Raw genomic sequence first — 25966 nt, forward strand, 5'->3', positions numbered from 1 at the left:
AGATTGTGGCAGAGTGTGTTCGGCCAGACCAAAGAGAGGACAGACTGTGTGCAGAGTCCCTGGAAAGCCGGGTGAAGAGAACCTGGAGAGCTGAGGGAAGCAAACCCCTGAGGAAAGCGTTGGGTGAGAATCCCTGCATCAGATTACAAAGACTGTTATTTGGGGTGCCTTATGGACATTATATTGCTGGAGAAAGCCTGTGTTTGTTTATGACTGAGAGTTTGGCAATAAACCCCCCTGCTTTACCATCACCTGCCTCTGCTGCCACCTAACTTCCTACAGCAGAAACAAACCTGTTTTGGATCCTGCTTACATATGGTGGAAGATGCACTGGCATTAATTTATACAGCAGTGAATGTGGCTCCAGACAGCAGTTAAAATGCAAACAACCGCTGCAAGTATGGAGGAGTTGGTGAAGCAACTAGTACAGATGAATGTACAGCAACACAAGACAGTTGCTCAGCAGCAAAAAGCCCACGTGGAGGCTATGCAGGTGCAGCAAAGGGCCCATGTGGAGTCTATGCGGATGCAGCAGGAGACAAATCAGCTCCTTGTGAAGCAGCTTGCTATGCTGACAGAGTCAGTCAGGGTGAAAGAGACTTCAGTCCACTCTGACCAAAGTACTGGTACTGCCTTGAAAGCAGTGAGAGGGGCTTTACAAAAGATGACCCCAGAGGACGATGTGGAAGCCTTCCTAACCATATTTGAGAGAATAGCATAGAGGGAAAAACTGCCCTCTGAGCGGTGAGCTGATGTGGTGGCCCCTTACTTAACCGGAAAATCCCAAAAGGCTTATTATGACCTGACCCAACAGGACGCAAAGGAATATAGCAAGCTAAAAGCAGAGATTCTTGCTCGCCTGGGAGTAAACATGGCGGTTAGAGATGAGCGAGCATACTCGTCCGAGCTTGATACTCGTTCGAGTATTAGCGTGTTCGAGATGCTCGTTACTCGTGACGAGTACCACGCGATGTTCGAGTTACTTTCATTTTCTTCCCTGAGAAATTTGCACGCTTTTCTGGCCAATAGAAAGACAGGAAAGGCATTACAACTTCCCCCTGCGACGTTCAAGCCCTATACCACCCCCCTGCAGTGAGTGGCTGGCGAGATCAGGTGTCACCCGAGTATTAAAATCGGCCCCTCCCGCGGCTCGCCACAGATGCATTCTGACATAGTTCAGGGAAAGTGCTGCTGATGCCGGAGCTGCTATAGGGAGAGCGTTAGGAGTGATTTTAGGCTTCAAGAACCCCAACGGTCCTTCTTAGGCCATGATTTTTATTCTTTGCTCCGCTGTATTCCCGGCGTATAAGGTGACAGTTGGGGGGTCGTCTTATACGCCCCGTCGCCTTATACGCCAGTATATACGGTATATATTTTTATTGTAACACATTTCTGGATGAATTGCAGGGAAGGGCTTATATATTTAAGCCCTTCCCGACAATTCACCCCGCGATCGCCGGCAGCCCATTGCTTTCAGTGGAACCTGCTGTAGTGCCAGCTCCATTGAATTCAATGGGCAAACATCGTTCTTCTCTGCCACAGCTGTTACAGCTGTGCCAGAGGAGAACAATCTTTATGCTGACAGTGCGGGGGGGGGGGGGCACTCTTGCCGCTATTGTGGCTTAATAGTGGGACCTGGGAACTTGAGATGCAGCCCAACATGTAGCCCCTCGCCTGCCCTATCCGTTTCTGTGTCGTTCCCATCACTTTCTTGAATTGCCCAGATTTTCACAAATGAAAACCTTAGCGAGCATCGGCGATATACAAAAATGCTCGGGTCGCCCATTGTCTTCAATGGGGTTCATTACTCGGAACGAACCCTCGAGCATCGCGAAAAGTTCGTCCCGAGTAACGAGCACCCGAGCATTTTGGTGCTCGCTCATCTCTAATGGCGGTCCGAGCTCAACATGTTCGCCAGTGGATGTATAGCGATAATAAGCTTCCCAGGTCACAGATGTTCGATCTATTCCATCTTGTTCAAAAATGGCTGCAGCCTGAGACTTCCTGCCCTACGCAGATCATAGAAAGAGTGGCTGACAGATTTATTCAGTCTCTACCTAAATCCATACAGCGCTGGGTTGCTCAGGGAGACCCACAAAAAGCTGATCAATTGGTGAACCTGGTAGAACGATATGTCACTGCGGAGGACACTCTAGTCGGCTCTGCTGGAGAAAGACTTCTTTACTGCAGCTTTAAACAGGGCGCCAAGCCTAGAGGAAAAAAGCCCCAAGTTGCCCCAGAGTGGAAGCGGCGGAATAAGGAGTGGTTTGAGTATACTGGACAGAGTCCCACTGGCCCCATTATTTGCTGGGAGTGTCAGGTCCCAGGCCATGTTGCTGCGCGCTGCCCTACCCTTATGGAACCAATGGATTGCATATATATATATATATATATATATATATATATTATTATTATTATTTTTCATAACATATCAACATGCAAACATATATATATATATATATATATATATATATATATATATATATATATAAAATATGTTTGTATTTTAATATTTTATGAAAAATAATAAAAAATAAAAAATGTATACACACACTAACAGTAAAGCGCATTGTGTAGTAAAATCTCCCACATTCTAGAAAACTGCTGTCGGCATTTTTTATTTTATTTTTTATTATTTTTCATGAAACATTAAAATACAAATGTAGAAGCATCTGCAGGATGATGATCCCCATGGTGCAGGTGACATGAAAGCATCTGCAGGATGATGATCTGTGCAGGACAGTAGGCGTGGAAATGTCTGCAGGATGATGACCCTCCCAAACATGAAAGGGTCTGCAGGATGATGATCCTCTCAAGGCAGGAGGCCTGAAAGTATCTGCTGGATGGAGATCTACACAGGGCAGGAGGTGTGGAAACGTCTGCAGGATGATGATTCTCCCGAGGCATGTGCCGCCTCAATTTTTATAGTTTTAGATTTTTTGCTTTTCTTGTTTCTCATCAGTTCTATACAGGGATTTACAGATCTGTCATCATTGGTGAATTTCGTTGTATACATTGGGGCAGATCTATATTGAACATTTAACAGTTTTCTGGGGCAAATTGTGCGAGAAACTGTCCTACTTGGTTTGCGACACATTTATCATGCGTTTTGGACACTTTCGTAACTGTTTGTTCAACAAAGGAGTGTGGCTTCACTAAAAGGGGTGTGGCCTAAATGTGACATTGCATGCCAAAAATTGCATCAAATTTTTGTTGTAAACTAAGCCAACTCATAGGTGGCCTGAAATTAAAGTCAAAATCTAAATAGATGATATATTTATCATCCAGCATAGCTACTGTGATACATCGGGTGCATTTTAAGGTCATCCATCTATGTTTGTGCTGCTTATTAGACAATATTAGTAAATCTGCTCCAATGTTTTTGTAAAAATTTTGTCAGAATCAGGAAGTAATCTGCCTTGTTCTTGTCCATGAACAATTTTAACTTTTACAACATCAAAGCATCCTTTTCAGGGGCACATACTTTTTGGGATGGGTCACATATAGAGATGAGCGAGCACCAAAATGCTCGGGTGCTCGTTACTCGGGACGAACTTTTCGCGATGCTCGAGGGTTCGTTTCGAGTAACGAACCCCATTGAAGTCAATGGGCGACCCGAGCATTTTTGTATTTCGCCGATGCTCGCTAAGGTTTCCTTGTGTGAAAATCTGGGCAATTCAAGAAAGTGATGGGAACGACACAACAACGGATAGGGCAGGCGAGGGGCTACATGTTGGGCTGCATCTCAAGTTCACAGGTCCCACTATTAAGCCACAATAGCGGCAAGAGTGGGGGCCCCCCCCTCCCAACAACTTTTACTTCTGAAAAGCCCTCATTAGCATGGCATACCTTTGCTAAGCACCACACTACCTCCAACAAAGCACAATCACCGCCTGCATGACACTCCACTGCCACTTCTACTGGGTTACATGCTGCCCAACCGCCCCCCCCTCCCCCCCACAGCGCACACCAAAGTGTCCCTGCGCAGCCTTCAGCTGCCCTCATGCCACACCACCCTCATGTCTATTTAGAAGTGCGTCTGCCATGAGGAGGAACCGCAGGCACACACTGCAGAGGGTTGGCACGGCTAGGCAGCGACCCTCTTTAAAAGGGGCGGGGCGATAGCCCACAATGCTGTACAGAAGCAATGAGAAATAGAATCCTGTGCCACCGCCATCAGGAGCTGCACACATGGGCATAGCAATGGGGAACCTATGTGCCACACACTATTCATTCTGTCAAGGTGTCTCTGCATGCCCCAGTCAGACCGGGCTTTTTAATTCATAGACACAGGCAGGTACAACTCCCTATTGTGAAGTCCCTGTCGACCGACAGCATGGGTGGCTCCCTGGAACCCACCGGCGATACACAAAAATATCCCATTGCATTGCCCAACACAGCTGAGGTAGTAATGTCGTGCTTAATGCAGGTGGGCTTCGGCCCACACTGCATGCCCCAGTCTGACTGGGGTTCTTTACAAGTGGAAACAGATGCATTTATAATTCCCTGTGGACCCACAGCATGGGTGGGTGCCAGGAAGCCACCGGCGGTACATAGAAATATCCCATTGCATTGCCCAACACAGCTGAGGTAGTAATGTCGTGCTTAATGCAGGTGGGCTCCGGCCAACACTGCATGCCCCAGTCAGACTGGTAATATGTACCTTAACAGTAACCGCGTTGGTGGTAATGTGGTGGTGACTGCGGACCTAGTAGCGCGGTTTTATTTTGTTGGTTTTCGGAATGTGGCCAGGATTAAGTGGGCCGTGGCGGGGGATGTTTTGGAGGCACTACGTGTCCTCTCCACGTGTCCGTGGTTATATGCACCTTGACAGTAACAGCGTTGGTGGGAAATGGCCTCGCCGCCATCATGTCTTTGGGAAGCCTCTGTTTCCACACCCCAGAGACATACCATTAGCAGCGGTATAGGCAGAGCCCAGAATTAGTAACATTTCAGCCGTAGCATTAGCGACAGGCCCCACTAACATATCACTAGCAGCATTATAGGGGGAGCACAGTCTTAGTTCCATTTCAGTAATAGTAGCAGCCTACACAGGCCCCAGTAACAATTCCGAAGCAGCAGTATAGTGGGAGCGCAGTCTTCGTTCCATTTCAGTAATAGTAGCAGCCTACACAGGCCCCAGGAACAATTCCGAAGCAGCAGTATAGGAGGAGCATAGTCTTAGTTCCATTTAAGTCATTGTAGCAGCCTACACAGGCCCCAGGAACAATTCCGAAGCAGCAGTATAGTGGGAGCGCAGTCTTAGTTCCATTTCAGTAGCTGCAGTATAGCAAAGGCCCAAGTTACATTTATGTAGCTAAAGTGTAGGCCAACCCCACACACACTTCTGTACCATGAGTGCAGGCGAAGAACATACAAATTGCTATGATTACACTGTAGGTGAGGGCCCCAAAACATTGGTGTACCAACAGTACTAATGTACCTCAGTAAAAATTGGCCATGTCCAACCAAGATGGCAGGTGAAACCCATTAATCGCTTTGGTTAATGTGGCTTAAGTGGTAACTAGGCCTGGAGGCAGCCCAGTTTAACGAAAAATTGGTTCAAGTTAAAGTTCCAACACTTTTAAGAGCATTGAAACGTATAAAAAAATTTTAGAAAAATTATATGAGTGAGCCTTGTGGCCCTAAGAAAAATTGCCCGTTCAGCGTGATTACGTGAGGTTTCAGGAGGAGGAGCAGGAGGAGGAGGAGGAATATTAGACACAGATTGATGAAGCAGAAATGTCCCCGTTTTGGATGGTGAGAGAGAACGTAGCTTCCATCCGCGGGTGCAGCCTACGTATTGCTTACGTATCGCTGCTGTCCGCTGGTGGAGAAGAGAAGTCTGGGGAAATCCAGGCTTTGTTCATCTTGATGAGTGTTAGCCTGTCGGCACTGTCGGTTGACAGGCGGGTACGCTTATCTGTGATGATTCCCCCAGCCGCACTAAACACCCTTTCCGACAAGACGCTAGCCGCAGGACAAGCAAGCACCTCCAGGGCATACAGCGCTAGTTCAGGCCACGTGTCCAGCTTCGACACCCAGTAGTTGTAGGGGGCAGAGGCGTCACGGAGGACGGTCGTGCGATCGGCTACGTACTCCCTCACCATCCTTTTACAGTGCTCCCGCCAACTCAGCCTTGTCTGGGGAGCGGTGACACAGTCTTGCTGGGGAGCCATAAAGCTGTCCAGGCCCTTAAAGACTGTTGCACTGCCTGGGCTGTACATGCTGCTCGATCTATGCACCTCCCCTGCTACCTGGCCCTCGGAACTACGCCTTCTGCCACTAGCGCTGTCGGATGGGAATTTTACCATCAGCTTGTCCGCCAGGGTCCTGTGGTATAGCAACACTCTCGAACCCCTTTCCTCTTCGGGAATGAGAGTGGGAAGGTTCTCCTTATAGCGTGGGTCGAGCAGTGTGTACACCCAGTAATCCGTAGTGGCCAGAATGCGTGTAACGCGAGGGTCACGAGAAAAGCATCCTAACATGAAGTCAGCCATGTGTGCCAGTGTACCTGTACGCAACACATGGCTGTCCGCACTAGGAAGATCACTTTCAGGATCCTCCTCCTCCTCCTCCTCCTGCTCCTCCTCCTCAGGCCATACACGCTGAAATGATGACAGGCAAGCAGCATGGGTACCGTCAGCAGTGGGCCAAGCTGTCTCTTCCCCCTCCCCCTCATCCTCCTCATGCTCCTCCTCCTCCTCCTGAACGCGCTGAGATATAGACAGGAGGGTGCTCTGACTATCCAGCGACATACTGTCTTCCCCCGGCTCTGTTTCCGAGCGCAAAGCGGCTGCCTTTATGGTTTGCAGGGAACTTCTCAAGATGCATAGCAGAGGAATGGTGACGCTAATGATTGCAGCATCGCCGCTCACCACCTGGGTAGACTGCTCAAAGTTTCGATGGACCTGGCAGATGTCTGCCAACCAGGCCCACTCTTCTGAAAAGAATTGAGGAGGCTGACTCCCACTGCGCCGCCCATGTTGGAGTTGGTTTTCCACTATAGCACTACGCTGCTCATAGAGCCTAGCCAACATGTGGAGCGTAGAGTTCCACCGTGTGGGCACGTCGCACAGCAGTCGGTGCACTGGCAGATTAAACCGATGTTGCAGGGTGCGCAGGGTGGCAGCGTCCGTGTGGGACTTGCGGAAATGTGCGCAGAGCCGGCGCACCTTTACAAGCAGGTCTGACAAGCGTGGGTAGCTTTTCAGAAAGCGCTGAACCACCAAATTAAAGACGTGGGCCAGGCATGGCACGTGCGTGAGGCTGCCGAGCTGCAGAGCCGCCACCAGGTTACGGCCGTTGTCACACACGACCATGCCCGGTTGGAGGCTCAGCGGCGCAAGCCAACGGTCGGTCTGCTCTGTCAGACCCTGCAGCAGTTCGTGGGCCGTGTGCCTCTTATCTCCTAAGCTGAGTAGTTTCAGCACGGCCTGCTGACGCTTGCCCACCGCTGTGCTGCCACGCCGCGCGACACCGACTGCTGGCGACGTCCTGCTGCTGCTGACACATCTAGATTGCGAGACAGAGGTTGAGGAGGAGGAGGAGGAGGAGGGTGCTTTAGTGGAGGAAGCATACACCGCCGAACATACCACCACCGAGCTGGGGCCCGCAATTCTGGGGGTGGGTAGGACGTGAGCGGTCCCAGGCTCTGACTCTGTCCCAGCCTCCACTAAATTCACCCAATGTGCCGTCAGGGAGATGTAGTGGCCCTGCCCGCCTGTGCTTGTCCACGTTTCCGTAGTTAAGTGGACCTTGCCACTAACCCCATTGGTGAGGGCGCGTACAATGTTGCGGGAGACGTGGTCATGCAGGGCTGGGACGGCACATCGGGAAAAGTAGTGGCGACTGGGAACTGAGTAGCGCGGGGCCGCCGCCGCCATCATAGCTTTGAAAGCCTCCGTTTCCACAACCCTATACGGCAGCATCTCAAGGCTGATAAATTTGGCTATGTGGACGGTTAACGATTGAGCGTGCGGGTGCGTGGCGGCGTACTTGCGCTCAAACACTTGCACTAGCGACGGCTGGACTGTGCGGTGCGAGACATTGGTGGATGGGGCCGAGGACAGCGGAGGTGAGGGTGTGGGTGCAGGCCATGAGACGGTAGTGCCTGTGTCCTGAGAGGGGGGTTGGATCTCAGTGGCAGGTTGGGGCACAGGGGGAGAGGCAGCGGTGCAAACCGGAGGCGGTGAACGGCCTTCGTCCCACCTTGTGGGGTGCTTGGCCATCATATGTCTGCGCATGCTGGTGGTGGTGAGGCTGTTGGTGGTGGCTCCCCGGCTGATCTTGGCGCGACAAAGGTTGCACACCACTGTTCGTCGGTCGTCAGGCGTCTCTGTGAAAAACTGCCAGACCTTAGAGCACCTCGGCCTCTGCAGGGTGGCATGGCGCGAGGGGGCGCTTTGGGAAACAGTTGGTGGATTATTCGGTCTGGCCCTGCCTCTACCCCTGGACACCGCACTGCCTCTTGCAACCTGCCCTGCTGCTGCCCGTGCCTCCCCCTCTGAAGACCTGTCCTGTGTAGGCGTTGCACACCAGGTGGGGTCAGTCACCTCATCGTCCTGCTGCTCTTCCTCCGAATCCTCTGTGCGCTCCTCCCTCGGACTTACTGCCCTTACTACTACCTCACTGCAAGACAACTGTGTCTCATCGTCATCGTCCTCCTCACCCACTGAAAGGTCTTGAGACAGTTGCCGGAAGTCCCCAGCCTCATCCCCCGGGCCCCGGGAACTTTCCAATGGTTGGGCATCAGTGACGATAAACTCATCTGGTGGGAGAGGAACCACTGCTGCCCAATCTGAGCAGGGGCCCGAGAACAGTTCCTGGGAGTCTTCCCGCTCCTGAGCATGTGTCATTGTAGTGGAGTGAGGAGGCTGGGAGGAAGGAGGAGCAGCAGACAGAGGATTCGGATTTGCAGCACTGGATGGCGCAGAACTCTGGGTGGATGATAGCTTGCTCGAAGCACTTTCTGCCATCCACGACAGGACCTGCTCACACTGCTCATTTTCTAATAAAGGTCTCCCACGTGGACCCATTAATTGGGCGATGAATGTGGGGACGCCAGAAACGTGCCTCTCTCCTAATCGCGCAGCAGTTGGCTGCGACACACCTGGATCAGGAGCTCGGCCTGTGCCCACACCCTCACTTGGGCCTACGCGTCCTCGGCCGCGTCCACGTCCTCTCGGCCTACCCCTACCCCTCAGCATGCTGTATTACCAGTGATTTCCAAGCCAGGAAAGAAATTGGCGCAAGCCTGCAGCCAAAATAGAATTTTTTCCCTTGTTTTTCAAAGGACAAGCCACACTGCGTGTATTCAATGAATACTACTAAGTTTAATAACTGTGTTGTGGCCCTGCAAATGTGTCAGAGAACTGCAGTGATGCAAAATTATTGGCTACAGCAGATCAGGGATTTCCCATGCAGGAAAAAAATTGGCGCAAGCCTGCAGTAAAACGTAGCTGGCTGCGTCTGTTTTTTTTAACGTTCTGCACGCAGCACACACGTACCCAGAGCCCTGAGGACTGTCAGAGGCAGGCGAAACAGAATTTTTTCCCTTGTTTTTCAAAGGACAAGCCACACTGCGTCTATTCAATGAATACTACTAAGTTTAATAACTGTGTTGTGGCCCTGAAAATGTGTCAGAGAACTGCAGTGATGCAAAGTTATTGGCTCCAGCAGATCAGGGATTTCCCATGCAGGAAAAAAATTGGCGCAAGCCTGCAGTAAAACGTAGCTGGCTGCGTCTGATTTTTTTTAACGTTCTTCACGCAGCACACACGTACCCAGAGCCCTGAGGACTGTCAGAGGCAGGCGAAATAGAATTTTTTCCCTTGTTTTTCAAAGGACAAGCCACACTGCGTGTATTCAATGAATACTACTAAGTTTAATAACTGTGTTGTGGCCCTGCAAATGTGTCAGAGAACTGCAGTGATGCAAAGTTATTGGCTCCAGCAGATCAGGGATTTCCCATGCAGGAAAAAAATTGGCGCAAGCCTGCAGTAAAACGTAGCTGGCTGCGTCTGATTTTTTTTAACGTTCTGCACGCAGCACACACGTACCCAGAGCCCTGAGGACTGTCAGAGGCAGGCGAAATAGAATTTTTTCCCTTGTTTTTCAAAGGACAAGCCACACTGCGTCTATTCAATGAATACTACTAAGTTTAATAACTGTGTTGTGGCCCTGAAAATGTGTCAGAGAACTGCAGTGATGCAAAGTTATTGGCTACAGCAGATCAGGGATTTCCCATGCAGGAAAAAAATTGGCGCAAGCCTGCAGTAAAACGTAGCTGGGTGCGTCTGATTTTTTTTAACGTTCTGCACGCAGCACACACGTACCCAGAGCCCTGAGGACTGTCAGAGGCAGGCGAAATAGAATTTTTTCCCTTGTTTTTCAAAGGACAAGCCACACTGCGTGTATTCAATGAATACTACTAAGTTTAATAACTGTGTTGTGGCCCTGCAAATGTGTCAGAGAACTGCAGTGATGCAAAGTTATTGGCTCCAGCAGATCAGGGATTTCCCATGCAGGAAAAAAATTGGCGCAAGCCTGCAGTAAAACGTAGCTGGCTGCGTCTGATTTTTTTTAACGTTCTTCACGCAGCACACACGTACCCAGAGCCCTGAGGACTGTCAGAGGCAGGCGGAATAGAATTTTTTCCCTTGTTTTTCAAAGGACAAGCCACACTGCGTGTATTCAATGAATACTACTAAGTTTAATAACTGTGTTGTGGCCCTGCAAATGTGTCAGAGAACTGCAGTGATGCAAAGTTATTGGCTCCAGCAGATCAGGGATTTCCCATGCAGGAAAAAAATTGGCGCAAGCCTGCAGTAAAACGTAGCTGGCTGCGTCTGATTTTTTTTAACGTTCTGCACGCAGCACACACGTACCCAGAGCCCTGAGGACTGTCAGAGGCAGGCGAAATAGAATTTTTTCCCTTGTTTTTCAAAGGACAAGCCACACTGCGTCTATTCAATGAATAATGTATGTCTTCTGGCCCTGCCTACACAATTCTATCCCTGTAGTATTAATGCCGGGTGCAATGGTCTGCACAGCCGGTTTTGAGAAAAAAAAAAAAATATGCAACACTGCTAACAGCAGCCTGGACAGTACTGCACACGGATAGATGTGGCCCTAGAAAGGACCGTTGGGGTTCTTGAAGCCTACACTCACTGCTAACACTCTCCCTGCCTAACCACCACTTCTGTCCCTATTGCAGGGCGCAATGCTCTGCAGATCCAATTTTGAAAAAAAAAAAAAAAAAATACAGTGCTAACACAGTACTGCACACTATTAGATGTGGCCCTGAGAAGGACCGTTGGGGTTCTTGAAGCCTACACTAACTCCTAACGCTCTCCCTACAGCAGCTCCAGCACGATACCACTGTCCCTCAGCTAACTCACAAGGCATGTGTGGCGAGCCGCGGGAGGGGCCGATTTTTATACTCGGGTGACATCTGATCGCCCCAGCCACTCACAGCAGGGGGGTGGTATAGGGCTTGAACGTCACAGGGGGAAGTTGTAATGCCTTCCCTGTCTTTCAATTGGCCAGAAAAGCGCGCTAACGTCTCAGAGAGGAAACTGAAAGTAACCGGAACACCGCGTGGTACTCGTTACGAGTAACGAGCATCCCGAACACCCTAATATTCGCACGAATATCAAGCTCGGACGAGTACGTTCGCTCATCTCTAGTCACATACTTTTCTGGGAAGGGGCACACTTTAAGTAATGTGTCCTCACTAATATGCCTTGTATACGCGTTGTCCAGTTGTAAACTATTGCTAGCCTGTCCTTTGGAGGTTGACCGCTATGGATCCCTGCTGATCAGCTGTTCGTCAGGCCAGTGCATGCAATGCTGTATGCTGATTTCAGTAAGAAACAGACAGCTCCATTCCTATTGTAGTGGCCAGGCTTGGTATAACAGGCAACGTTCCCATTGAAGTGAGCGGCCTGCAGTACCAAGCCTGACCATTGCAATGAAAATGGAGCTGTCTGTATTGAGTGCATAGACCTGGTGAACAGTTGATTGGCCGGGATCCTGGACAGGGGACCCCTGCTTATCTACTATTGATGGCCTATCCTAAAGATAGGTCCTCAGTAGTTTAAAACTGGACAACTCCTTTAATTAATCCCCTTCTGCTGTAAAATGGACCCATCACTGATCGATCCACACTGGTAGCAGATGCAATAAAGTCAGTTACACTATTGTTATTACACTTCCTCACACTAACCTCATTTATATGGATGGTGCAACAGGTGGTGACCAGGCAGTGTTACATTGTGTTTAGTAACTACAGCTCAGGACTGCGATAAGAAACTACAACTCCCAGCATACCATATAGCAGTGGACTGTAACCTGCAGCCCCCGGAATACTATATATACACATGGATGACACAGGTAGTATATTACTATATTGACTACATTGCTAGGAATCTTTCTGTATTCGTGCACATGGCTACGGAAAAAATCCGTTACATGGCGACCGTCACTCGTCATTAGTCACTAATGTACAGTATGTGCTACTGATTGAGTTATTTGTAGTTCTGTATGAATGAGACACCGGCTGCAGCATACAGGTTAACCCTTTACAAAAATCTCTTAGATACCCTATATTATGACCAGGGCACTTTAACCCCTTAAAGATGAGGCCCCTTTTTTCAGTTTTGTTTTTTCCACCCCGCTTTTAAGAAATCATAATTATTTTATTTATCCATTTTGCCTGAGGGCTTGTTGTTTTTTGCAGGACAGCTTGTCTTTTTCATTGGTACAATTTAATGTACCATATAATATACTGAAAAAAAACTTTCAGAAGCTTCCAAGTGGAGTGAAATGGAAAAAAAACATGCAATTTTGCCATCTTGAGGGTGAGGGGGGAGATTTTTTTTATGGTGTACACACTGCGGCAAAAATGACATAACTTTATTCTGTGTGTCAGTACGATTACTACGATACAAAATTTCTATAGCTCTTTTTTCTGTACTACTTAAATTAAAAAATTAAATATATTTGGAAATAAAGAGAAATTACTTTCTGCCGCCACCTTCTGAGCGCCATAACGTTTTTGAATTGTTTACATTGAGATAGTTCCATGAGGGTTTGTTTTTTGCAAGACATACTGTAGTTTCTATTGGTCCCTTTTTGGTGTAGATTTGACGTTTTGACTGCTTTTTGTCAATTTTTTTCTTGAATACAGGGTGACCAATAAGGCTCAATTTTGGCATTGTGTATTTTTTTTCATGATATTCACCGTGCAGGATAAATAATGTTAATTTAATAGATCAGACGTCTACAGATGCACTAATACCAATAATGTTTTTGTTTTAACTTTTTTTATTAGCAATATAGGAAAAGCGTTTTTTTAAACTTTTATTACCATTTATTTTTTTGATAATTAATAAGACTTTTTTTTTACTCATTTTTAATCTGCATACGGGACCTCAATTTACAATCCCTAGATTTCTCATACAGTATAATGCAGTACCGTAATTCAAAAAAGTGCTGAGCAAACGGAAAGCTTTCATTTTTGGGGGATGGAAAAATAAGGCTGAGGACTGCACTATTTTCCCATCCAAAAAAGGAAAGCAAACAGAAAGGAAGCAAACTGAAGCCTTTCCATTTGCTTTCTGTTTATTTTTTTATGTATCCCTGTGTACATACATTACTTATCCTGTACTGATCCTGAGTTACATCTTGTATTATACTCCAGAGCTGCACTCACTATTCTGCTGGTGGAGTCACTGTGTACATACATTACTTATCCTGTACTGATCCTGAGTTACATCTTGTATTATACTCCAGAGCTGCACTCACTATTCTGCTGGTGGAGTCACTGTGTACATACATTACTTATCCTGTACTGATCCAGAGTTACATTGAGTATTATACTCCAGAGCTGCACTTGCAATTCTGCTAGGAGTCACTGTGTACATATACCCTTATCCTGTACTGATCCTGAGTTACATCCAGTATTATACTCCAGAGCTGCACTCACTATTCTGCTGGTGGAGTCACTGTGTACATACATTACTTATCCTGAGTTACATCTAATATTATATTCCAGAGCTGCACTCACTATTCTGCTGGTGGAGTCACTGTGTACATACATTACTTATCCTGTACTGATCCTGAGTTACATTCTGGCATCACCTTTTCTTCAGGTTCTGAGCTTCGCCCTGTAGGTTCCTTGAATCCAGATGCTCCAATCAGTGTAATAATGCTCAAGGATGATGAATGTCAGATGTATGATTGTCCCAGATATGAAGATTTAACACTCGGTAATTATGACTTTGTGTTTCACCTGCTTGTCTGTCAGAGAATGGGAATATTTGGGTTTATATCTAGAGGCTGAATACCTGTCCTGATCACATTCCATGTCATTAGCTGCTAGAGACACCATGCCTCCCAACCATACTGAATTCAGTGGGACAGTTACGTAACATGTCCTGATCCCTGTCCCCCGCCAGGCTCCTGCTCTCATACCTCCATCCATTATGCACAATGAAGACCCTGTTCTTCACTTAGTTCTGCCAGACACTGCGCTCCGTACATCATAGCCTAACTCCTCTGCCTTCTTAAGCTTTCAGAGTCCACAGCTGGGTGAAGGAGTTAGGGTATGTTCACAAGGCGGAATTTTCAGTGACAAATTTTGTCTTAAAAATTGGTGGCTTTTAGCACAGTGCACATAGATTTTGCTTTGTCAATGGGTTAAGTCAGCATTTGGAATTTCAGTAGTGGCCCAGAGGATCCTCCAGAATAGCCACACATTCATTGTCCTGTTGACACCTGGCTATGTGCTCATTCAGGAGATATAGAAGGTGTCCGAAAGGCAGGGCTTTCCCCTTTCTTTCAACAAGCTAAACTAACTGCTTGGCAACAGCTGGCTGCTGATTGGCTGCTTGTCACACAGATACTGACTGGTAGAGGGGGAAGGTGGGAGTCTGGAGAGCGGGAAGAAGCTCAGGGCGAGACAGGATGTTAGGGGGAGGAGTAGCTGAAAGTGCAGGAAAGAGAAGGCGAGTTGTGGTTAGGAGGAGGAAGAGAGAGGATGTGTTGTCTTAGAACGTGCAGGAGGTGTTCTGCAGGTATACTGTTATGTCCAACCCGGACGCGCTGGATCTGCCACTCGCAGATCTACCAAAAATGCAAATAAACGACAAAACAAGAATGCATCAAAAATATGGGAAACACTGTCTCTATGTAAACAAACACTGGGAAGGGCTCAGCCTGAAAGCAGGGCGAGTGCCCCAAAAAGGATGGCGCTGACCACATACCTTGGCCCCTAGTTGACTCTATGTGGGGAAAGGTAAAAAAAAAGCAGAAAACCAAAATAACAATGCAATCAAATGCAGTACTTAGCTGTAGATGCAGCAAATAACAGACAATCCACCAGGAATCTACTGACTGCTAGCCGAGTCAGGGAGAGACTGAGAATCAATCACAGTTCAGCTCAGTCTCCAGCCAGGTTAAATAGCCCAAGTAATCATCCACAAGTGCAACCAAGCAGGTCACAGCAAGTGGCACACCCACTGAGCCAGAAGATGTACAAACATCTCCAAAACCAGCACTAGTTTTACGTTCATGTGGGCAAGTGAGCACCAGGCCTACACGAACGTTACCGGAGATATAGACTGCCAACAGGAAACCAACACTCACCTCACATACCAGCACACAACAGATGGAATTGCTATAATAAATATGAGTGATTAGTTTGTGAATTGGCCAAGTCACCTAATCTGCGAGCCCAGCAATCAGGGTTCCTCATGTTTCACAGTCCCTACACTAGCAAGACAACTGACCCCAAGCTGCAAGGAGAATTGCAGAACCCTACCTAATAAGCAAGGCAATCGCCTCGAGAAAAGTGGCCCTGTGCTGCAACCTCGGTCCTAATTTTCCAAAAAGGTTGATACACGGAACCAGACAAACTGGCACACGGGACACAAATCACACACCAACACACTAAGGCTAGCATGCAAGACAGAACAACAACATAGAACAGGACAGTTCACTCCTCATGTCTAGCCACCAGACATACAGAACATGACGCTGTTCACACCATATACACAGAACAGGGATATCCACAATTAATGTCTGGCCACAGGCACAAACACTGGACAAGCCCCTTTTCAAACACATAACACCTGTACAGGCATGCAAAACCAACAAACCCTAGAGTGAAGGGATACTAGCTTCCTCTTGCAGAGGGAGGATATTTATCTGCAACCAGACCGGTGGTGATTGGCTAGCAGAAGAACTCCACACCCAGCCAGCTCAATCATTCCACACCTGTGGGACTGTGCTGCTAGAAACCTATGTAGCACAACAGATTCCAGCTAGCACAACCGTTACAACCAGACTATCAGTAGGGCGGCAATCCCAGAATCACTGCAACACATACCAGAGAGAGAGGATGTTGTAGGAAGGCAGGATTAAATAAGCTTCCGAATCAACCCATAGCGTGGAGAAACAAACTGGGACCTTTCCATCTAACAGTGAGTTACACTGAACCCTGCTCAAATATATTCAGGGAAAGCAAGAGAGGCCCATCTTTAAAACAGTTTTAGTTACTTCCGTAAAGTCTTGTAAACTAAAACCCCAACAGATAACTAGGACTGTGGGAACAGTGTTAGGTAACCTCTAGGAACATAAGGAGAGAGCATTGAAGAGTAAAGTGTTAAAAGTACTGAACTGGATTTGTGAAGCAACTTCATCAACTGTATGCCAGGTAAATACCTTTGCCATAGTCTGCAAGTCTGCCATGATCTGCAAGTCTGCCATTTTTGTTATTGTTCAACTATTCAAAAGCTAGTAAACTGCATACCTCCAGTTTGCAAACTAAAGCTAACAGGACTTGTGTCAGTTATTACGTCATTAACCCCCAAGATTCCTGAAGAGGTGCTGGCATCATGTGACAAACCACCGTAAAACTGTGTTTTACTTTACTGATCCTTTTTCTACCGTGTGCAGTTGAGCCAGGCACTTTGCCGCCATTGCTGGGAGAGATTGCAGAGCCACTCATGACAACCATCCTCCCCCACATTGACGTGCTCCGCTTGGACGCTGCAAAGTGATATGTGACTTTTTAACATGGAAACTCACGTTCTACATGCAGATTGTTTCAGGTGACAGAGCAAAATCCACATGCAGATCCATGCCAAAAGCCACTGTTAGGTCTCATGCATCCCTGGGGGCGGATTTGATTTGCGGAATCCACGGGGGGAACCTGCCTGGGAAATCCGCAAATCAAGCCCCCCTCAGGGATGCATGGGTGTCCGCAAATTAATTAAAGAATGCGGATTTGATTTTCTGGTCCGGAAAACAAATCACAGTATGCTTCATTTTTGTGCGGATCCCACACTGACGGCTACCATTGAAGTCAATGGAAGCCGTCCAATCTGTGGCACACCCATAGCTGACACTGTAGAGGTGCCGCGGATCCGCAGGAAAGCAGGAGTAAAGAAAAAAAGTGTACTGTGTCAGCCAGTGCCCACAAATGTCCACAGTGCAGAAGAAAGAAGATCCGGACAAGAGAGAGAAGACCCGGACAGGTCCGCAGAAGACCCAGACAGGTTAAAAAAATGTCCTCGGACGCGGGCAGGTTCGACTCCCACTAGGGGCTTCCGTGGGCAGAATCCGACCCGCCCGTAGACATGAGGCTTTACTCTGTCGCTTCAGACAAGTCCCAATGGTTCAAACATGTGTTGGGTATCTTGTGTATTGGTGTTTTCAAGGCCCGTAAAATTAGTGTTTTGCGAGGGGGTGAGTGGGCGGGAAAGGAGCCATTTCACACTTTGCCACAGGTAGCGTAAAGGCAACGGGCATGGCTTAATGTAAAAAATGGTGTGGCTTAACATAAGAAAAGAAAATTGCTGCGGTGCAGTACACATGACACAGGATTTGTCCTTTTTGTTGAGAAGTATGAGAGAGCTCTGATACAGCTGCAGGGTTTGTTGCAGTGTATCAGGACATGATCAGGACACTTGCAGGGGCATATATCACTGATTTGCTTCAGTGTTAATTCATACATTGCAGTCACATGACAGTATGGCGACGGTGTGTGAAAAAACCCTCAGATGAATTTACAAGAGTTGTTTTTTATCTCACACCAAGACTGCACCACGTTTTTGTTTTTTTTGCACAATTTTATGGAAATCGCACCAAAAACAGTGATTTGCTGCAATGTGGGACCATACTATAAACAGGGAGGAGCATTTACTGGTATTTAGTACTTAAAATCTTAATCTTTCATATTTGCAGATGGAAAATTTGACCCTCCTCCCCCGTACGTGCCGCCGTATTATCCTTCAGCTCCTGTGGAGAAATCATTCACCATCCCGTAAGATGCCGGCGTATATTTCATCTTATATCATCAATGCTTGAGGGCTCTAGGGGACATACTGGACTCACAGAAGTAGCGGCACCTTGTTCCCTTCCTCTAAGGATATATTCTCATGGAACGGTTGTGCTGCGTTTTTTGCCATGCAGATGTGAATAACGCAGCCTTACCACGAGTCATCGAGGCTAGTATGGGTTTAGTTCTTGGCCACATGGCAAGAACCACAACATGGCTGCTACATCTGAATATATAAAAATGCTCTGTAGGTGATTGGAGTTTGGCTTAGGGATATATGTAAATATATATCAGGGGTAATGGTCTTCCTTGTGGAGACCGCCAGCTGATGTAGGAAGTCATATACATCTGGCAATGCTCTATGGGAAAAAAGTATACCAATTAGCTCTTCTCCAGAAGGAAGAACACTATCTCTGTTGTTCCAGCTACTGGAGTTGCTACCCAATAAGTTAATGTCCAATGCATGAAAACCTTACTTATATGGCAAATGTCAAAGTATGGAGCAGTCACATGAGCCAAGCCCCTTCCTTACACAGTGGATGCTGGTTGTAAAATAGTAAATACCCATGGTCGGCCAATATACGCTTCTGTCTCAGCAGTTCCCCCCCCCCTTCCTCTCTCCTCCATTCCAGCGTTTGCAATGGGAGGGGCGGAGCTAAGCTCCACTCTGCCCCGCCAACTCCCATTGCTGGCTATAGACAAGGGGAGGGTGAGAGAACTTAGCTCCGCCCCCATCCCACCCACTCCCATTGCAAACCACTCGAAGGGGAGAAGAAAAGCAGAGAGCCGGTGAGGGGGAGGGAAGGGGGGACTGCTCAGATGGAAGCGTATATCGGCTGGCCATGAAAACGCCGTCCGATATGTGCTCGTGTAAATAAGCCCTTAAACTAGAACAGGGACAACCGCTTTATCTGTCAAACGCCTTCTGCATGCACTAAAATAACAAATAATCATAGAATGGTAGAGTTAGAAGGGACCTCCATGGTCATCTTGGCATCTGCTCAGTGCAGAATCAGTACAGGACTAAATCATCCCAGACAGATATTTGTTCAGCCTTTGTTTGAACACTTCCATTAAAGTAGAACTCACCACCTCCCGTGGTAACCTGTTCCACTCACTGATCACCTTCACTGTCAGAAAGTTTTTTCTAACATCTAATCTGTGTCTCCTCCCTTTCAGTTTCATCCCATTGCTTCTAGTCTTTCCCTGTTCAAATGAGAATAGGGCTGATCCCTCTGCACGGTGACAGCCCTTCAGATATTTGTAGACAGCTATTAAGTCTCCTCTCAGCCTTCTTTTTTGCAAGCTAAACATTCCCAGGTCCTTTAACCATTCCTCATAGGACAGGATTTGCAGACCGCTTACCATCATGGTAACTCTTCTCTGAATTTGCTCCAGCTTGACAAGGTTTTTTTTTTTAGAGTGAGGTGCCCAAAACTGGATACAGTATTCTAGATGAGGTCTGACTAAGGAAGAGTAGAGGGGAATAATTACCTCACGTTATCTAGACTCTATGCTTCTCTTAATACATCCCAGAATTGTGTTTGCCTTTTTGGCTGCTGCATCACATTGTTGACTCATGTTCAGTCTATGATCTATTAGTATACCCAAGTCTTTTTCACATGTACTGCTTAGCTCAATTCCTCCCATTCTGTATGTGTTTTTTTCATTTTTCTTGCCCAGATGTAGGCTTTGCATCTCTCATTGTTAAATACAATTCAGTTAGTCATTGCCCACTGCTCAAGCTTTTCTAGATCTTTTTGAGTGCTCTCTCTTTCTTCCCTAGTATTAGCTATCCCTCCTAGTTTTGGGTCGTCAGCAAATTTGATCATTTTCCCCTCAATTCCCTCATCTAGATAACTTATAAAAATGTTGAACAACACTGGGCCTAGGACAGAGCCTTGTGGTACCCCACTTGATGCATTCTTCTACTTGGATGTGCAGCCATATATGACCACTCTTTGAGTACGATCACTCAGCCAGTACTGAATCCACCTAATAGTTGCCTTGTCAATCCCATATTTGGTCATTTTTTTCACTAAGTATGGTATGAGATACTTTGTCAAATGCTTTACTAAAGTCAAGATATAGTATATCCATTGCATTTCCCTGATCAACCCAGTTGGTGATTCTGTCATAAAAGGAAATTAGATTCGTCTGGCAAGACTCTTTTGTTACAAACCCATGCTGGCTCTGGTTAATTACTCCATTTTTATCCAAGTACTTGCATACATGCTGTTTAAGAATTTGTTCAAAGATCTTTTCCGGTATAAAAGTCAGGCTCACAGGCTTGTAGTTTCCTGGATCCACCTTCTTCCTTTTTTTGAAGATAGGAACAACATTTGCCCTTTTTCAATCTTCTGGGACTTCTCCTGTTCTTCAGGAATTTTCAAAGATTATGGTGACTGGTTCAGCAATTACCTCTGCTGCTTCCTTTAGTATCCTAGGATGTAATTCATCTGGACCTTGAGACTTGAATTCATTCAAGTTAGCTATATGTTCCCGCACCATCTCTCTGCTTAGAGATAGCCTGCATTCTTTTATTCCCCCTATAGTGCAGGGAAGATCAGTTGATGTTCCATCTACTTTATGGGAAAACAGATACAAAATAGGAATTTAAAAGTTCGGCCTTCTGAACATCATTCTTAACCAATTCACCATTTTCATCTTGTAAGCATCCAATAGCATCTTTGACTTTTCTTTTGCTTTTGACATACCCCCAAATCCTTTTTTTTATTGCTTTTGGCCTCTGTTGCAAACCTCAATTCATTATTAGCTTTAGCTTTCCTGACACTTGCCCTACAGTTTCTGCAGACTGCATTATATTCTTCTTTAGATATCCCCCCTCTTTCCATTTGATGAACATATTTTTTCTTCCTTTTTAGCATGTTTGAGTTCTGTGTTCATCCATCCTGGTCTCTTTAAATGCTTCTCATTCTTACTTCTTTTAGGGATTGTTAATGATAGTGCTTTGAGAATCTTATTTTGCAATATTTCTTTTCTTAAGAACAGCCAGCCATTGATCCTTCCTATCCTCTTTCTGAGTTCATTTAAAAATCTGCCTTTCTGAAATCCAACCTTGAGGTCTGAGTTTTTTTAGGTCTTCCTTTTCTTTTTATCCAAAATTCAAGGATAGCATGATCACTGCCTCCTAAGGTCCCAGCCACCCTTACTTCCTCAACCATTCCCTTCCTGTTATCAAGAATTAGGTCCAAGATAGAAGATCTCCTTGTTTTCTCTTCTACCTTTTTGAAGATAAAGTTGTTAGCAAGAGCGGATAAGAATTTGTTGGATCCATTACTTTTACCTGAGAGAGATTCCCAACAAATGTATGGATAGTTAAAATCTCCCATGATCAGTTTGTCGTACTTTTTTGAGAGCTTGGCCATCTGATGTAGAAAGAGTTTATCAATATCTTCTGCTTGTCCAAGCAGCCTATAGTAAATGCCTACAATAGAGTCCTTTCTGTTGTCCTCTCCTTGTATTCTTACCCAAACAGTTTCTACAGAACTACCAGGTCTGAAGCTTGAATCTCTGTTGAGATTAATGTTTTTCTAACATACAATGCAACACCTCCTTCCTTTATATTAGGTCTGTTTCTTATAAATAATTTGTATCCTTCAAGCCTTGTATTCCAATCATGTATATCATCCCACCAAGTTTCTGTGATTCCTATGACATCATATTTCTCTTCCTGTGTTAGGAGCTCAAATTCTTCTTGTTTGTTTCCCATGCTCTGTGCATTTGTGTAGAAACATTTTAGTTTGTGATCGGTGTCTTGCTCCTATACTTTCCTTCTGAATTTTTTGTCTTTGTTTTTTCTTTCCACTTCTAATACCAAGGTTCTCAAATGTATTAATTAGCTGTATGTTTTTACTTGGCCTTTTACTTCCCTTCCCATATTCTTCTAGTTTAAAGCTCTCCTAAAAATTGAAGCAAGGCACCCATCAAATATATGCTTACCTGTTTTTGTAAGGCGCAACCCATCTCTAGCAAGCAGTCCATCATATATGTAATTCACTCCATGGTCTAGAAATCCAAAGCTTTTCTCATGGCACCATCGACATAGCCAGTTGTTCACCTCTAGAATCCTGTTGCATCTTCTTATTCCATGTCCATCCACTGGGAGGATGGACGAGAAGACTACCTGTGCTCCTAGTTCCTTCACTTTCTTTCTGAGGTCTTCAAAGCCTCTGCAGAAAATTGCAAGGTTCTTTTTGCAGTGTCATTTGTCCCTACATGTATTAGTAGGAATGGGTGGTGTTCTGTAGGACTGAGGAGTCTTGACAGCCTATCAGACACATCTTTGATTTGTGCACCTGGAAGACAGCACACCTCTCGTGAAGTGTCAGGTTTGCAGACAGCAGCCTCTGTTCCTTTCAATAGGGAATCCCCCACAACCACCACTCTCCTTTTCGTCTTCACATCACTTCTTTTTCTCCATTCAAGAGGACTTTTTGTGCTTACTACACAGTTCTTTAATCTTTATGGGTACAGTCATTTCTTGCTGTACCTCTTTCTCCTCTGCTCTGTTCTTTGTGGGTAAAGTCTTTTCTTTTTCTTTCTCCTCTGCTCTGTTCTTTGTGGGTAGAGCCATTTCTTGCTGTACCTCTTTCTCCTTCTGCTCAGGAACCAGTACCAGGTCCCCCTGCATGAAAACCTTGTACCAGTTCCTGAGCAGTATGGGTGCTGGCTGACTCCTGATACTCCTGCTTCTTTTGGTCACATGCTTCCATTCCTCTGCCTTTGCAGGTACACCGGACATTTCTTTTCCATCAATATTTTGAAGACTTTCTTCTGCTCTGTGAAGGAAATCCTCACCTTCCTTAATGAGTTTTGTATGTAGCTATTCCCTCCTGAAGACTCTGCAGCTTTTCCTCTAGTAAAGACTGAAGCTTGCATTTCTAGCAGGTGAAGTTTGGCTTTTCCTCTAGTAGATCTGTAAACATATAGCATACGTTGCAGCTCACCATATGGCTCTCTCCTTTTTCGATCCTGGCTGTGTAATTATATAGGTGCCAGTCAAGCTGACTGCAGCATTTAAATATCTATTCTTATAAACACCTGTCTGCCAGTGAAGTCCGCAAATCTGACTCTTTTCAGACTGCTTTGTGCACCCTCTCCCACAGAAGTCCGTAGAAGTGCACGCTCATAGCGGTCTGAAAAGAGTCAGATTTTCAGACCCTGCGCAGGCTTCAACAGGGGATGCCGTTGGAACAGGAGCACCATGTGAGTATAAAAAAATAGATCCCCCAGTTCCCCATTACGTCCCCGAGCACCACCATGATTTATAGTGCTGTTCGGAGGTGATGGGTTCCATTTAAATGACTGCACAGATGGAAGGAGCAAGGTCGCAGAGTGCCACAGCAGCCTAAGGCCTATTGAAGGCTACTAGGCCTGACATGGATTTCAGACTATTAAGCTCTGCTTGTGGTAATGCTTAATAGATTGACAGTAAGGCTGGATTCACACGGGACAGAAATGCGGACCGATATTGCACTGTGAAACATAGCATTTTCTATGCAAAGGTAATGCGTTTTTTGAGAAAAATGCATCACATCTGCATACATTGGATTTTCACATGCGTGAAAATCGAATGCTATTTCAGTAGTGAAATTTTTTTTTAATTGCACTCGCATTAAAATAGAATGTGCAGGTGAGTGCGATGCAATTATTTTTTTGTGTGGTCTTATTGAAAATAATGGGTGAGATCACCCAAAAAATAGCACATACTGCTAAGGCCTCGGTCAGACGACTGTTTTTTGCCGCGATTTGCGGATCGCTTAACGGATGCGCATCCGCAAATCGCGTTACTGGGGCTGACCGGGGCTGTCATTCAATAGCTGAGAGCTGCCCCTGATTGGTCCCTGCGCTGAGCCAATCAGAGGCAGCACTCACTCACCCATTCATGAATTCATGAATGGGTGAGTGAGAGTTGCCTCTGATTGGTGAGGGCTGTGACCAATCAGAGGCAGCCCATTCAGCAGGCGGGGATTTTAAATCACCGGCTGCTGAATACTACACAGAGCAGTTCAGGAGAACTGCCGGCCAGCCGTGGCTGAACTCCGGCTGCAGGGACAAGGTGAGTATATATATTTTTTTTTATTTTTACACATTTTAGGATGATTTTCAGGGAAGGGCTTATATTTTTAAGCCCTTCCCGAAAATTCATCCCGCGCTCGCCGGCAGCTTATTGCTTTCAATGGAGCCGGCTGTATTGCCGGCTCCATTGAATTCAATGGGCGAACATCGTTCTTCTCTGCCACATCTGTTACAGCTGTGGCAGAGGAGAATGATCTTTGTAGTATATGTTCTCAATGGGGTCGGCGCTGCTGCCGCCGGCCCCATTGAGCGCATATATAGAACACAAGGAATCGCAGATAGGCGCGATCTGCGATTCCTCATGTCCTATAATTTATTGGACATCCGCATAAAAAGCGGCCATGTGACCGATCCTATTGCGAAGCAATGGTTCTATTTATGCGCAGATCGCACGAAAAACCGTCCATCTGACCGAGGCCTAAGGGTGATTTCACATGGGTGTTTTTATTGTGAGATTTTTTTCGAAAAACATGTCAAACTTGCATAGAAAATTGTATGTTTTAGAGCGCAATATTGATCCACGTTTTTCGAGCCAGTACCGCACTTGCTCGTGTGAATCCAGCCTAAATGTGCAATATACTGCAATAGTAAAGTGTTGCAGTATATTGTACAAGCCATCAGATGATTGTAAGTTCAAGTCCACTATGGAGGAAAAAAAAGTACAACTAAAGTTTAATAAAATTTTTTGTAATATTTTAAAACTTTAAGAAACCCTTTTCCCAGTTTTCCTGTAAAATGATCTAAATAAAAAAAAACATAACTGGTACAACCACATGTAGAAGTTTGATCTATTAAAATATTGCATTATTTATTCTACATGGTGAACTCCATCAGAAAAAAAATATTCACAGTGCTAAAATTGCAATTTTTTTTTGTCACTGTCCGCCCTTTAAAAAATTAATAACAAGCAAACTAGAAGTTTTATGTATCCCAAACTGGTACCTATAAAAACTACAGGTCACCCTGCAACCACGCCATCAGAGGAAAAATCCAGTAGTTATTGGGATCAGGAGACGGCGACAGAAAGTACAACATAATAATATATAAATTTAGTATTAGTCGTAATTGTACAGACCCATAAAATCACCTTAACATGCCATTGTTACCGCACAGTAAATGCCGTAAAAACAAAGTGCCCTCAAAAAAATGGAACATTGCTAAATAGTTTAAAAGCTTTTCATTATATCATATTGTACAACAGGAAAATATAACTTGTCCTCATGTAGCGATATTAAAAAAACAGGATTTTTTCTGTAAGTGGAGAGGAAGCACAAATTTATCTATAATTTATAACAAAAGCTAGCACAAATTGCCAAGTCGGACCTAGTGTACATTTCACTTTAGGCACATGGAGCAGTCGGGGATGCGCTGAATACATAAAGGGACGCGCTTTCTTATGTATAAAGCATCGGGGAAAGTATTGAGCCGGCATTGGAAATGCTGGACTTAGTAAATTTTCCCTTAAGGCCTTGTTTATCAAAAAATAGTCCTTATGCTAGTGTAAGGCAGAAAGCATGA

General features: G+C 45.8%; 1 protein-coding gene across 1 annotated transcript in view; it reads left to right on the plus strand.

The window, feature by feature from the left end:
• Positions 1-25966, plus strand: part of LOC136620271 (uncharacterized) — an 87994-nt gene that overhangs the window by 14508 nt on the left and 47520 nt on the right. Inside the window, exons 3-4 of the mRNA XM_066594973.1 lie at positions 14157-14273; positions 18253-18331. Coding sequence (XP_066451070.1) covers positions 14157-14273; positions 18253-18331 — 196 coding nt within the window. The remainder of the gene's footprint in view (positions 1-14156; positions 14274-18252; positions 18332-25966) is intronic.

The sequence above is a fragment of the Eleutherodactylus coqui genome, chromosome 3 (assembly GCF_035609145.1).
Source record: "Eleutherodactylus coqui strain aEleCoq1 chromosome 3, aEleCoq1.hap1, whole genome shotgun sequence".
Classification (NCBI taxonomy): Eukaryota; Metazoa; Chordata; class Amphibia; order Anura; family Eleutherodactylidae; genus Eleutherodactylus; species Eleutherodactylus coqui.